This window comes from Thermobia domestica, chromosome 7 (genome assembly GCF_964235325.1).
Source record: "Thermobia domestica chromosome 7, izTheDome1.hap1.1, whole genome shotgun sequence".
Lineage (NCBI taxonomy): Eukaryota > Metazoa > Arthropoda > Insecta > Zygentoma > Lepismatidae > Thermobia > Thermobia domestica.
The window spans coordinates 204894449-204910292 of record NC_137460.1 but is presented as its reverse complement, the minus strand read 5'-3'; the positions used below and the strand labels follow the sequence as shown (position 1 = coordinate 204910292).

The 15844-nt window shown below is 37.9% G+C and overlaps 1 protein-coding gene across 1 annotated transcript in view; it reads left to right on the top strand.

Moving 5' to 3' along the window:
• LOC145688991 (proteasome subunit beta type-5-like) overlaps window positions 1-15571 on the top strand; it is a 69329-nt gene extending 53758 nt beyond the window's left edge. Inside the window, exon 5 of the mRNA XM_081763142.1 lies at window positions 15110-15571. Within this exon, the coding sequence (XP_081619268.1) occupies window positions 15110-15219 (110 nt within the window). The 3' untranslated portion in view covers window positions 15220-15571. The remainder of the gene's footprint in view (window positions 1-15109) is intronic.
• Window positions 15572-15844: the final 273 nt, after the last annotated feature.

Below are 15844 nucleotides of genomic sequence, written 5' to 3'. Positions count from 1 at the left end.
GCAATAAAGAAAGTAAGGTTAATTTACACTAATTTTAAAACATTACGTTAATTAAATAATAATAATAATACGGAGCGAGCTCAGGCTACTTGTTAGGATTCTTGCTTCGCAATTGGATAACACCGGGTTCGAATTCGGAGACCAGCCATCCTGACTCAGGATTTTCCAGGGTTGTTCCTCAGTTATACTGGGCAAATGCTAAGTTAGTACCTTGATCTAAGGCTCTGGAGACCTTCCTTCCATTCCTTTTCCAATGTTTTTATCTGTTGATTACTATAATGTAAAGTGGCCTCTGAGGATTATCTACTAGATTATAGTAAATAAACAATAACGACGTGATATATATTCACGAAACGTGTGGGTTAATTTAACTACAGCCCTACAGTCCCAATAGATAACTAAAGTTTTAATATCAATTTCCTGACTTTTAAATACTATTTTCATATTATATCAGCTTTCAGTTTTCTCATGTATGTTCCCACCGAGAATTGAACCTGAGATCACATGAACAAATGTGAATATGTTAAATATTTTTGAACATTTTAATATACAAAACACAAAACGCTTCAATGATACGATGCATGGGTATGTTTTGGTTACGTCCTACAATGTATGATTAACCCTTTCCGGATCCTGGCTTTTTGGGCTATTTTTTAGACTTTCAGTGAAGCAGCTACTGTATCGTCACTATTTATCCTAGGATCATGGTTCATACCTCATTCTCTTCACAATAGAGCTGGCTTTCAAATTGTACCACTTGCATGCTCATACCATATACCAGAAGCGGGAAAAAATATCAAAGTGAAAATTTCGGAGGGAAAAATTTTTTCTCGAAATTTGCCCCCCCCTGGATCCCCCCTGTGATCGTAGCCATCTAAAAAAATCTGATAAATAGTACTTGGTATATTGAATGTGTGTGCCAAATTTCAAGTTTCTATCTTGTATAGTAAGGGCGGGAGAATTTTTATCAAAAATTCTCACAATGCCCCAAATTACCATAAAACACTATGATCTCAGGGAAAAAAATCCTGAGACATCCCTAATTACCCTAGGACTATCATCCGCCAATCATTCTCTTCAGAATAGAACTGTCTTTCAGGCGGTACCATTCACATGTCTCCATCACGTATCTAAGGCGGGAAATTCCTGACAAAAGGGATTTTTTGGGCAAAATTTCCCTTTTTTCAATTTTTGCCCCTCTGAACCCCCCTGTTTTTACGCAGAAATCGGAAAAAACTTCTGGTAAATACTACTCGGTGGACTGAATGTTTGTGCAAAATTTCAATCTTCTACGTAAAAAAATAGGCCCGCCAGAAAAAATTTCCCTACCATGCCCCACTTTTACCCTATACAGAAGTATATTTGGATAAAAAATTCACTGAGACGGCTCTAATTACCCTAGAATAATAATTCGACCGTCGTTCTCTTCAGAATAGAACTGCCTTTCAGACGGTATGACTCACGTGGTCCTATCATGTATGTGAGGCGGGAAATGACGAAAAACGGGATTTTTGGGGTAAAAAATCCCTTTTTTTTACCCTTTGCCCCTCTGGCTCCCCCTGTTTTAACACTGACATCGGAACAAAAAATCTGGTAAATACTACTCGGTGGACTGAATGTTTGTGCAAAATTTCAATCTTCTACGTTCAAAAATAAGCCCGCCAAAAATATATATATACCGACAATGCCCCATTTTTCCCTATATAGATGTATATTTTTTTAAAATTCCCTGAGACATCCCTAATTACCCTAGGATAATAATTCGACCGTCGTTCCCTTCAGAATGGAACTGCCTTTCAGACGGTATGACTCGCGTGGTCCTATCATGTATGTAAGGCGGGAAAATGATGAAAAACGGGATTTTGGGGTTTAAAAATCCCTTTTTTTTACCCCTTTGCCCCCCTGGTTCCCCCCCTGTTTTAGCACTGACATCGGAACAAAAAATCTGGTAAATACTACTCGGTGGACTGAATGTTTGTGCAAAATTTCAATCTTCCGCGTAGAAAAATAAGCCCGCCAAAAAATATTGAACATAGGCTTAGAAAATGAGAAAAGAAATTTTTGACTTATGACGTCATCACTTCCTATGTCTGGACGCAGGACGGTCTGAAACCATACGTAATGTCTTCTACAAGGCCTCTGGACTTGGAAAACAAAAAAACCCGGACGAAAAAGCTCAAATAGAAGAGAAATAACGCAATGTACCATGAAAAACGCGTATGGTACAAAATTGTACCATGGGATCCCCAAAGGGTTAAAGAAACCTGGAGGGTAAAGAAAAAATAACAGAAATCTCTTTCATATTTACTCCTTCAACAAACTCCCGACCTCAGAAGGGCAAGCCATAAGTTAGGTAATAAAGTGATGCAACGAACACAACCATATCGCTCTCCTGAAATTCTCGTGTGTATGTTTAAAAAACTACTGTTGTTCCACGTTAACCAGTCTATATTTTTTGTTGTATATACAGGGTTTTCATAAAGTCTGGACGGATTTAATTCGCTTATAATTTACATAAAAATGCTCATATTGAGATCAAATAAATTGCAAACGGTAGCGGAAGGATTAAATTTTTACCTGTAATCTGCACCAGCTCAGTTCATTCACCGCCACACCTCCAATTCCGAGTTCCATGGACCGTCTAGGAATCGACTTCTGGGGCTGTTGATGATGCTTTCCCTTACCCTGCTCACTGTTGCAGGCGATGTTGGCGGCCTCCCACTTCGAGGACGGTCCAGGACGCTTCCTGTCTCCAAGAACTTAGCATGCCATTTTCGGATTGCACTCTCAGTCGGTGCCGGCTTTTTGAACTCTTTGGTGAACTTTCGACACACCAGAATTGGTGATTTTAGCTCTGCGTACCACAGAACACATTGCGCTTTCTCTTTCACCGACGCCATCTTTGATACGGTAAAAAAAATAGTCTTCTCAGAGGAGTTTTTCATTTATTCAGGCACGTAGCCAAGGGGGGGGGGTCCGGGGGGTCCGGACCCCCCCTTCGAGACCAGAAATGAAAAAAAATTAGAAAGGATAAAACAAAATGAAATGACAAAAAGAAGGATCAGCGTTAAAAATTAAAAAGAAAACTACAGGAAGCTTTTGCTTACTCTTTCTTATGAGGAGATTTGTATTACTTGCAATATCATGGCGAGGTAAGCGAGGCAATCTGGAAGAGTCAGGGAATTTGAAATTTCAAGAAAAGTTATGGAATTTTCAGAATTCCTGCTACTAGTCAGGGAGATTTCAAGCTTTCGAAAGCATAAGTGCCGTTGTGTAACAGCGTGGACGTTTTTAATCATAACTTTTCATCATCGCATCCTTGCAGTATCAAACATGTTATTTCAAAAACAATTTTCTGTTGCTCCTTTAACCTGTCATTTGGAACCGACAGTAGTTGACGGAATAATAAAACAAAAAAGAATATGTTGAAAGAAAGTTCGGTTAGCATTTGATTCAACAGAGAAAGGAACGTATATATTGTAAAACTAGTTGAATATACACATGCTTCGCACATGGGCTGTATTTGAAAGTCAACGCGTGTGGGAGTATCACCATTGATCTCAGCGACCGCGAAAACTATGGATTTGATACTAATATCGGTCATTTTGGGCTATTTTTTACATGTCTCGGTATCCACCCCCGCTAACTCCCGGTCCGCATTCTTGCAAGTCATCGCTAATGGAAGTGTCACCATTGATTTCAGCGACCGCGAAATTATGGATTTGACACTAATATCGGTCATTTTGGATTACTTTTATATGTCTTGGTATCTCACCCCCCTCCTCCTGTGACTCCCGGCCCGGAGCCGAATAGCGTGAATTTGGAAGTTAATGCGATTAGAGTTTCACAATTGATTTCAGCGACCGCGAAAATATGAATTCGACACTAATAGCTCAAGTGATAGAGCGTTGGCTTCGCATTCAGGAGGTCGTGGCTTCGAATCCCGCTGCCTACCATCCTGACTGCGGGTTTCCAGGGTTTCCCTCAATCCTACCAGGCAAATGCCTGGATGGTACCTACTAAACAGGCCCTGGCCGATGCCTTCCCAAATTCTTTCCATTGTTAATGTTTAGGGATGCGCACGAAACGAGTCGAGACAGGATTTTCCTGGCAAAATTCGAGTCGAGACACGGCTCTTCCAATAGAGAAATATACATTTTTCGAGTCGAGACATCACTTTTACAGCACATTTTCGAGACGAGACAGAAACAAATCTTGTCTCGTGCGTATCCCTAATAATGTTGTTGGATATCCAATGTAAAATGGCCTCTGAGCCGTATTTGGTGATGGTTAAATAAATAAATAAATATCGGTCATTTTCTACTACTTTTACATGTCCCGGTAAATGCTTCCCTGAGACCCCCCTGGTTCGGATTTCGACAAAAACGTTTAACTCTGGTCTGGAGCCTGGACCAAGGTATTCGTGACTAAAATTTGGTAACTCTCGGTCAATTTGTCTGGTTCCCAAGCCGGCTCCAGTAAACACCCCCCTGAGACCCCACTCTTTCGATTAAAAAAAAAAAAAACGCTTCGTCTTGATCTGGGGCCTGAGCCAAGGTACCCCTGACCAAAATTTGGTAACTCTCGGTTCACTCATCTGGTCTCCAGGCCGCATACAGACAGACAGACGGACAAACACACAAACAAACTCTTTATTTTATTTATATTAGAAGATAGCTTCCAAGACAGTATTCAGTATGTACTTTTTAGAATAATTGAGGTCATAACGAAAGGAAAATTGTTATATTTGAATAAACAGGGGAAGGACGTAAATATTGCAAAATCTTTTTCAATACTTTTTCTATTATTTTGCTCGAAATTTCTTCATAGTTTGTTATTAAAATACTTGCCAACATATAGTCATTTTATTGTCCTAACAAAGCAATATATGTTGATAGTAAAATAGATTGATCGAGGTACTGGGTCTTCAGAATTTCATGTCACTCCCCCTCCCCGTTACGAAATCCTGGCTAAACGAACCAATATATGTTCCAGTAAAATAGTTTAGTGTGATCGAGACCCTTTTGTGATGACCACAGAAGTTCATGTCACGGACCCCCCCCCCCTTCACGAAATCCTGGCTACGTGCCTGATTTATTTATTTCTTTAAAAGACACACACACCAATACAGCTTACAACTTACTTTTAACAGTCAACATTGAAACAACAATGGATGGAATTTGGTAAGAAACTGACCGTTGCCCTCCCTCTCCCTCTCTCAACGTGTTCAGAGTTGCCGCTTATCTAACAGTGTTGCCAACTAAAAATTTAACCCTTCCGCTACCGTTTGCACTTTATTTGATTTCATTATGAGCATTTTTATGAAAATTATAAGCAAATTAAATCCGTACAGACTTTATGAAAACCCTGTACCTTCGAAGTGAAATATATTCATTATTACATTTGTTGATGGTTGGACTCTAGTGAGTCAGAAACTACTATTAATAAAGAGTTTGTTTTGTCTAGTATTCCTGCGATTAGAAGGGCATTATATAAAATATATTTTCTAAGAATAAAATAAATATTTTCAATGTGAAGCTATCATTAAGTTTCGAAGAGGAGCTAAACAGAAGAATTTGTTACCATTTACATCAGTTTTCAGACAGTTCACTATACTCTGAAATGGGAAGAAATCAAACTGGGAAACATTTTACTAAAGAGACTTCGACAGAAAGAGCAACATGTAATTATTGCAAGGTTAAAATAAAGTAAAGAACAAAGGTAGCACAAACGTGTTATTAAAACATTTAAATGCACAGCAACCTACTATATCAGTGAATACGAAAAAAGTTTTAACAAATTTTAGATATTCAATTTTATCATCACAATTTCAGATGTAGGTTTGGATACAAATCAAGATCTGAGATTCGAATTTCGAATCCAGATCCGAGATCCGAAGTTCGGATCCAGATCCGAGATCCGGACCCAGATCCGAGATCCGGATCTGAGATTCGGATCTAGGTCCGGATCCGACAAGATCCGTATCCGGATCTCACTGGATCCGGGATATCCGGATCCGAAAATTTTTGGCCATCTCTAGTATACAGTAGTACTAAACTTCAGGGAACACTGGGAAATATGGTGAACTGCATTTTATTTCTGGATGCCTTCACTGGTTGTAATACAACTTCTGCTCCACACAGTAAAGGGAAGAGAGTTGCGTACAAAATACTGGGAAAAAATGAAGAACTGCGTCGAGAAATGGATCTTTTCAACAAACCATCATCATCTGCTAACGATAGGGCAGATACTTTAGAAAAAAAAATTCTTAGGTTTTATATATATATATATGCAAAGAAAGAAAATCTAGTTTATACAAGATTCTGCATGTACAAAAAGATAAGATTGTATCCAAACAAAGCATTAGTGACACTTTCAACTCAGCAGTACTATCTCCAACAACAACTGCTGCAAATCAGCATAGTCTCTATGTATTCTATCAAATTCAGCAGTGGAAAAATCAAGAGATGACTCCAGCTGAATGGGTTGGAGAATTTGTGGGAATTGCCTTCTTCCTGTAACAACATTTGAACAACGTGCTCCAGAAGATTTGTTAAAGTTTATGGCATGCAACTGCCAGGCGAACTGCGGAAACAATTGTGGATGTAAAAGAAGAGAGCTAGATTGTACACCATTTTATGGGGAGAGTAGTGGACACGGATGAGGTAATAGCACTACTTTAATTGAAGATGCGGATGAAGGAAGTGATTATGAAGCTGTCACCAAAACTAACTTCTTTGAGAAGGAAGTTAACCAAAACTGTGGACATTCAACTGCAAAACGTCATCGAGAAAAATAAGCCTCAAACTACACTGATATATTTATACCTTTTGTTTAAGTTCATTTACCATCGCAAGGCTTTTTACGGTGTCATATACACTGATCAGCAGTTGAATTAGAGACAGTAGAACAGTTGTAGAAACTGCCCTGCAGATGCTCCACCAGTGCATGTGAATGAAATGCATCGTAAGGATACTGCTGCTGTGTACTTTCTCTCTCGGTATCCGTGTCATGGCAGTGTGTGATGGGCAAGACGAAGGACCTGAATGCATTTGACCGTGGTGGTCAGACGACTGGGTGGCTCGATTTCGGAAGTGGCTGCGGCACTTGGATATTGAAAGGCAACTGTGTCAAGCGTGTATTGTGAGTACCTGGCTTCCAGTCAAACCGCACCCACACGGAGAAACTGCCGCCATCAGCGGCGTGTCAACGACAGGGGTAGACGCCGAGTGGTCCGCATCGTAATAGTCGATGGCCGGGCCACAGTGCGTCAAATCGCGGAGAGGTTCAACGCAAGACAGCAACGCCGGGTCAGCAGCCACACAATTCGCAACCATTTGCTCGCCATGTAGTACAGAAGCCATTGACCCACACGAGTATCCCTTCTAATAGCACAACACAGGAAACGTCTAGAATGGGCAAAAGAGCACTGCTTCTGGACCGTCGAAATGTGGGAAAAGGTTTCCTGGAAAGTTTCTCATTGGCACATGCCGATGAACCGGTAAGAGTGCGTCTCCAACCGCAAGAGGACATGGATCCATCGTAACAGGAGGGAACTGTGCAGGACTATGGTGGTGTTAGTCCCATCTGGAGCATGTTTACATGGATTGAAGATGGTCCCTCACAGGTAAACGCTACCGCGATATTCTGGACGATCATGTCATGCCATTTGCTCGGCTGCTACATCCAGGTAGTGGCCTTATCTTACAGCAAGACAATGTGCCGGCTCACCGCTCTAGGATAGCCACAAACTGATTTGATGAGCACTCCTCTGATCAGGCAACACTTCCCTGGCAACACGGTCATTGGACCTCAATCCGATCTAACATATCTAGGACGCCATGGTTGTGGACCCTCTTCTAACTACCCTGCAAGCTCTGTGGGAGACTTTGCAACAGATATGGATTAACATTCCACACCAACACTTCAGGCGCCTCGTGGAGCCCATGCCGCGGCAGGTAGCAGCCGTTATCAAAGCGAAAGGTGGTGTTACACGCTATTAGGTAGGTGTCTATAATTCAACTGGTGATCAGTGTCTATTGGTTCCTTTTTATAACTACAATACTTCTAAGTTTAGCAGTTTAATACATGCGCAGAAGAATCTAAGCACAATTATAAAAGCTACTACGTATAATGAAATAATGAAAATCATGAAACAGGATATGATGGTATTTGCTGTAAATCGGATACAAAATTCATCTCAAATAATTCCAGTAAGCATATTTTCCTTCATTTTAAATATTAATCCCTTGAATCACTATTTTTTTCCTAAATTTATTTTTCAAGCACTAATAGATAAAACTTTAAGGTACACTGAACTTTTGGTAACGCACAGGCACGTTGCCAAGGGGGAGGTCCGGGAATCCGGACCCCCTTTGAAACCAGAAATGCCACATAGGCCAACACACAGAAAGCTGGTGCGAAAGTCTTCTCTCGTGGTTCTTGCGCACCCCGTGGCGACGCCACTGTTTACGAACAATTTATTAAACTGGGCCTATTTCCAAACTTGTTTATATTTATCGGAAATTGCAATGAAAAGCATTTCAAATCACTAAATATCTTTTTCTTCATGTAAGATGATTCATTCATATGTTTCTACAGAAATTGTGCGCAATCCGATAACGTTTGAAGCTTCATTGAGCATCTCTGACATTGTATATAGTGACAATACACATAATTTTATACATATACATAATTTTACATAATTTATACATAATTTTAAACCTTATGAAATTTCCAACAACTTTTATTCGAGCACTTTTTTCATATTTCTACTCTGTAAAGTTGTATGAGGCAATGAATAGAATATGTCTCCTAATACAGATCCCAATTTTCACTTCATCCTAAAGTTATGCAAAAATGTAACTCGGAGAAGAGTGATAATAACTTGTTATATTGCTTATAATATTAGAAGTATAATAAAGAAAGAAGGATTCTTCTACGTTAATTATTTTAGAAGTTCTGTGGTATAAACTAACAAGGGAACCTTCCGAAAATGATAGTTGCAGTGAAAGATGTGACCTATGCCAATTGAAAGAGCTGTAACAGAGATTTTCATTCCCAAAAAATTAGCTGCCCATAGCAATACGTTCAAGAAATATAAGGGGTGGAAGTTCGGGAAACAGCAAAGTTGAACAAGGGGGAAAAAGTGCAAATTCAGCAAAAAAGGGGGGGCACGGCAAAATACAATGCTGACAAGTGATGTATAGAAAGAGACTTGCCACAATAGGGAACAAATGAAGGCCACCAGCGGGGTTAACAGTGTTGCCAACTGCAATGAAAAGTACATGTTTTGCAAAGAGCACTATATGAAGTGAGTGCAATATTCAGTGTCAGTCTGACATGTAGAACATAAGATATGACGTGTATAATCAGTGGTACAATCTAACAAAGAAAATAGAAAAAAACATAAGTACGAAAAATACGGAAAATACGGAGTTGGCCATAATGCGCCACATTTCATCACAAGCTGTGCATATTAGAATGAACAAAATAAGAAAGCACCAACTATGCAGGAAACCGACATACCTAGAGTCGAAAAGAAAAACGAGTTCCAAAGTTGGCAGCACTGGCCATGAAAATCCAGACAATTCTAATATAGTTAGGCCACTCGCTTCACAAAAAGAAAATTTCGGCAACAGGCATTAGCCTTCGCATCATTTGTACATGCTCGTCCACATTGTACGTGCATTTGTTCGATGAGACAATCGTCTAAACAGAAGATACATTTGCAGTAAGCACAGCGGAATACTACCAATCCGTCACACATGGCACAATGATCGCCTGTGAATGTCTCGAAACAGTACTCTAGAGGTGTCGGAACCTTTGGTGGTCTTTCTATCACATATTCACACCTGTAGAAAGCAAACATAATCAAAGGCTTGATCTGCTGTGTGTTGCTGTCTGCAGTACTATCACCGCCTATATGATATATCCAGAGTATTCCACTTAACTCTGCGACTGAAATAGTTTCAAACCGAAAAAAATGTGACACATCCAGTTGTGCAAGAATGTAGCCATGTCAGCGGGCGACAAACTTCTGTGACACGCAAGTGCCCTCAAGTCCCCCATCAGAGGGTCCCACGGGCCAACTTCAAAATTTCAAATAGCACCATCGGTCGAGTTATATTTCTTTCGATAAATCTTGGAATATGCAACAACGCATATCAGAAACATTTACTATATGGGATTTCAAAATGGCCGCTAAATATATCTGCACGATGACAAGAACAACGTGCACTTTCGGCTGCCATTTTGAAACCCATGCTTCATATAGCAAATGTTTCTTATAGGCGGTGTTGTATATATGCAGAGAAATATCATCCGCCCCTTGTTCCCATGTGAAATGTTGCGGTTGACCCCTCGAGCCTTATGATGGGGGCCCTGGGGGACTTGCTTCTTACAAAGTTTTCTTGGCCCTCGACATGAGTACATTCGTGTGCAATTGGATTTGCAACATCTCTTTTCGCTTCGCAGCAATTTGAGATCACAATGTTCGATGCCATGTTAAGACACAACATATATTTGTGGCGGCCATTTTGAAAAACATGCTTCATATAGCAAATGTTTCCTATAGATGTTGTTGCATATTCCGTGATCTATCGAGAGAGGTACCGCTCGGTCCCTGATGTCATTTGAAAGTTTGAAGTTGGCTCCTAGGGCTCTATGATGGGAATCCTGGGGGCACTTGCTTCTCACAGGCTTTTATCACCCCCTGACATTGGTACATTCCTGCACAACTGGATCCGTCACATTTTTGTTCGTTTCGCAAATCTTTCAGGTCACAAAGTTTAGTGGGACACCCTGTGTATTCCCACATACGACGCAACCATGACATAATGTTCAATGTTCACTACTTCTATTATCGGTTGTTGGCTCAACCCAACCATTTCATGTTCCCCGACTTGACATTGCCTCAATCACTCTAGTATTGATGCATTCCGAGTGATGCCTGTTGCCGGAATTTTCCTTTTGTGAAGCGAGTGGCCTAACTATATTAGACTTGTCTGGATGTTCATGTCCAGTGTTGCCAACTTTGGAACTCGTTTTTCTTTTCGACTCTAAATACGTCGGTTTTCTGCATAGTCGGTGCTTCTTGTTTTGTTCATTCTAATATGCACAGCTCGTGATGAAATGTGGCGCATTATGGCCCACTCTGTCTTTTTCGTATTTTTCGTACTTCTGTTTTTTTTATATTTACTTTTGTTAGATTGTACCACTGATTATACACGCCAGATCTTATGTTCTGCATGATAGGTTGACACTGAATATTGCACTCACTTCATATAGTGCTCTTTGCAAAACATGTACTTTTCGTTGCAGTTGGCAACACTGTTAACCCCCACTGGTGGCCTTCATTTGTTCCCTTATTGTGGCAAGCCTCTTTCTATACATCATTTGTCAGCATTGTATTTTGCCGTGCCCCCCTTTTTTGCGGAATTTGCACTTTTCCCCCCTTGATCAACCTTGCTGTTTCCCGAACTTCCACCCCTTATATTTCTTGAACCTATTGCTATGGGCAGCTAATTTTTTGAGAATGAACATCTCTGTTACAGCTCTTTCAATTGGCATAGGTCACATCTTTCACTGCAACTATCATTTTCGGAAGGTTCCCTTGTAAGTTCATATGAGAAATCCAAGATGGCAGACTATTTATTCAAAATGGCGGAAAACCCGCAACTGGATTTTGTGGGATTTTCTGGAGGTTAATGAGGAAGAGATCAGGAACAAATTAAAGAAGGTCCCATCTTTTTATTCTAAATGTCTACCTGAAACCTTATTTTGACTGCACTATTCGCAGTTGGCGAGAAGAACGTCGCACATAAACCACTAGTTCCTTCAGATAAAGTGTTTTTGCCTTCATTATACATTACGCTCGGACTCATGAAAACGTTTGTTAAAGCCATGGTTCATAATGAGGAAGGCTTCTAGTACTTACAGAAAAAGTTTCCTAAAATTAATGACGCAATTGCTTTTTGCCAGGACTTTTCTTCAGGATGGGTGTAATGAATTGGAGAGGGGGTGTAAATTGTAAGGATATGTTTTATGTAAAAAAAAATTAAAAAGCAGTTCTTAAGTGTATCTTTTCTTAATACTATGTATACATTACAAATTTAGCATAACTTCGGCAAAGGATTCCATTATTTGCTTTAGTTACCAATACCAGAAAAGAAAAATACTTTCCTTTCACTTTTATTTGCTATTGTATGAACTACGATTTGTTATTTCCACCCTTCGCGCACACAGATGTATACTTTGCCCTCTAGGGATGCGCACGAGTCGAGACATACTTTGTAAAATTCTAGACGAGTCGAGACAAATGTATTTCTCTACACGAATTTTCGAGTCCAGACATGATTCGAGTCAAGACTGCTAGTAAAAATCTCGACTCGACTCGAATGTCTCGAAAATCTTTCTATAATTTTTAATATTATTTTGAAGAAAGTATTCACTCAGAAGCAACCTTGAAACCAATTCCAGCATTTATTACTTTAGAAAGGTACAGAACGCATTAAATTAATAGTTAGTCTCTCGAGATCAAGATTTAATTTTCAGCTGAATTCAGGTTATTAAAACTAATAATTAATGTCGTGATATTTGATTGCACTTCAAATATAATAATAATAATAATAATAATAATAATAATAATAATAATCATTATCATTATCATCATCATCATAATTGATTATCTAGTTTGTATAAAATTATTATCCGTAGTCTATATCTAGTTTGTATAAAACTATTGCGATAAAGTGAACTGCATAAATTCTCTGAATGAGCCATTGGCATTCTAAGTAATTTAGCATAGTTATAATTATATAAGTATTAAAGAATTTTATAAGTATTATTAAGTATAAGCAATTTTATAAGTATTAAAGAATAGTGGTCAGAGATTTTATAATGGATCTTTTATTTATGACATACGCGTATTTTGAATAAAATAAAGAATAGGTTGGCGAAACCACAAAAGACTCGTAAAATAAACTTTCTCATAAATACATACGTACCTTACTCACTTTTTATAATTGTTATGCTTACTTTCTCCATAAAAACAGAAATTCTAGTTCAGTAATACTTTACACAAGATCATGCACTGGATTCCAATTTAATTAAACGCAAAATACAATACAATAAATTATTGTACGTCGTCGCCGTTGTTATCCGTGCCAAAGGTGGACATACTAACTATTAGATTGGTAGTTATAATGTTCTGGCTGATGTGTGCGTATATTTTAACTCGTATATTTTGTCTCGACTCGAATTTCGAGACGTCTCGTCTCGAATGCGCGTCGAGTCGAGACAGAAACATATTTTCTCATGAAACATATTCATTCATTCTTCACGTATTTGTATACATAGTAGTCATCTACAAATTTCAGTGAGGTTGCTTTAACCAGATGTCGTAAGCTTTATATATCAGTTCATTTAGCCTTTGTTCTTCTTCAGAACCGCAGCGAATATCAGGAATACATATTTTTATTATATTTGTTTACATGTTCACAACTAAGTCGACGTCGTTCTAAACACATTGTTCATTGTGGAAAATGAACGCTCTACTTCTGTTGTGCCCAGAGGAAGTAACAGGACACTTGCTACTTCGAACAGAGTTGGAAAATAATTCTTCTTTCTTCTGCACAGGCAAGATCCAAGAGTTTTTTAGTGGATCTGATATTAGGACGTGCAGGAACTCTTTTGTAAATTTTATACTCTAGTCCGAATTCAGATTTTTACTAACATTACAAATGCTGGCCACTTCACTTATGTCAGGTGAGTGGAAGGGTGTTTCTGAGCACGTATGAGAGTGCCACCAATACTCTATAGTGATCAATGTGCGAGGAAATATTTTTTCGAATGAAAATGTGCTTTTATAGTTCGAATTTAAGTATTTTTCTTTCTTTGCTTTAAGAATATTCTAGTGTACACTCTATGCCTGAGTTGGAACACTCCTGGAGCTAACAACATTGGTTTGAGCTACTAAACTGCTACAAAACATCGTAAACTATAGATTGCACTTGATTTTATGAGCGAAACAGCCAATTTCCCTCATTCATTTGAATTTCCTTATTATTATTATTATTATTATTATTATTATTATTATTATTATTATTAATAATAATAATAATAATAATAATAATAATAATAATAATAATAATAATAATAATAATAATAATAATAATAATAATAATAATAATAATAATAATAATAAACTTTAAGTGCTATGAACAGCTCATAGGCAAAAATACAGAACTATGTTCAAACTATTCTATAATAATTTTAAACAGACCAGAAAATTTATAATATAGAATGAATATTAGAGCAGGATAAGGCCCTTGTCAGAAGGTTAATATATTCAAATCATAAGTTTCAAACTGATTTACAAAACATGATTAAAATTTTAAAAATAGTCAATTTCATAATATACTAGTAATAGGACTATGCAAATTAAAGATTCATTCAACTACCTTTTAAAAGAATGAGTCAACTTTGATTAAAATTGCATATCCGGCATGCAAAAATCTTTGTAACTTACTGTCATATTCCAACATAAAAGATTGGTTCCTCGAATAAAAGATTATAACGTAAAGATAATAATAATAATAATACCGCATTGTAGAGAATTTATTTGATCTTGAGCAAACTTGTCATGGAGGTGCACCTTTGACTTCCTCAGTGTGCAACTGAAATATTTTCCTTTACAGACCCCAGGTTTCCGATTATTGTCCATCAAATTTGGGGTTTGGGCTTGGTCAAATTTTTAGTTCAAAAACACCACTAATAGCTATTTAGGAGAAGAAAAGGAGGGAACCAGGGGTAAAAGTAGATCTGAAAAGGTAGGGGATGGATGACGTCACGCCGTCCCCCGTGTCTGTCTTTGCCATTGTAATATTTTTGAAGTGAAGGGACGCCATTGATTTTTTGGAAGTGGGGGAACGGTATCTTCCCGCGATCCCCTCAATTTTATCTCTGCATGGCTTTGAAGCGTTTATTTGAAGTTAAACTTTAAATTAATCTGGTGTGTACTTATAAAAGACGATTCTTAAAATCTGTGAAGGATGATTTAAAAAAAAAAACTAGTTAACATTGTAAAGTTGTATTGTTTTCGTTGCAGTGTATCACATGGACAACAATAGCGTCTGGAAACAAATGTCTGATGACGATGTTCTGCTGCTGCACCAAAATTACAAGCCGTATGAGAAATCTGTGGAAACGTTTGAGTAATAGTATTAGTAGTATTGGAAAGGAAACGAATATTTCTATTAAAGAAGAAAATTAATTGGTATGCCTGATAGTACTGCGTATTTTGTCAGATTAATATGGTGTCGGCAGGAGTGAGTGGAAACAATTTGGTCAAGTTATACTGACAATTAAGATTAGCCAAAGCATTCAAACAGTTTAGGATGATTTTTTTAAAGAAATGAATTTTAAATATTTTATAGTAATATTTTGATGCATTATAAATACATTAATCTAATAGTTAACACTAAACGTAACTAGTTATTTCTAAACCAATACCTTTTATTTATTATCTTTACTATGGATGAAGACATATAGCATTTTATAAATATCTACACAATAAATAAAACTATTCCATATTTATTGTTTTGGCTTTTATTTGATAGTAACAATAATAGTATACTGTAAATAACTAAGGTCAAATTTATTGACCGATTACCATCAATTCTGGCTGACTACTGATTAATCTAAAATTTTACGGTATTACTGTAAAATTTATGGTTACAGGCCATAAGAAGGCCGTATTTATGCCCTATTACCATAACTTTAACACTAATACCGTAAATTTTAGGATAATCGGTTGGCAGCCAGAATTGACGGTAATCAGCCA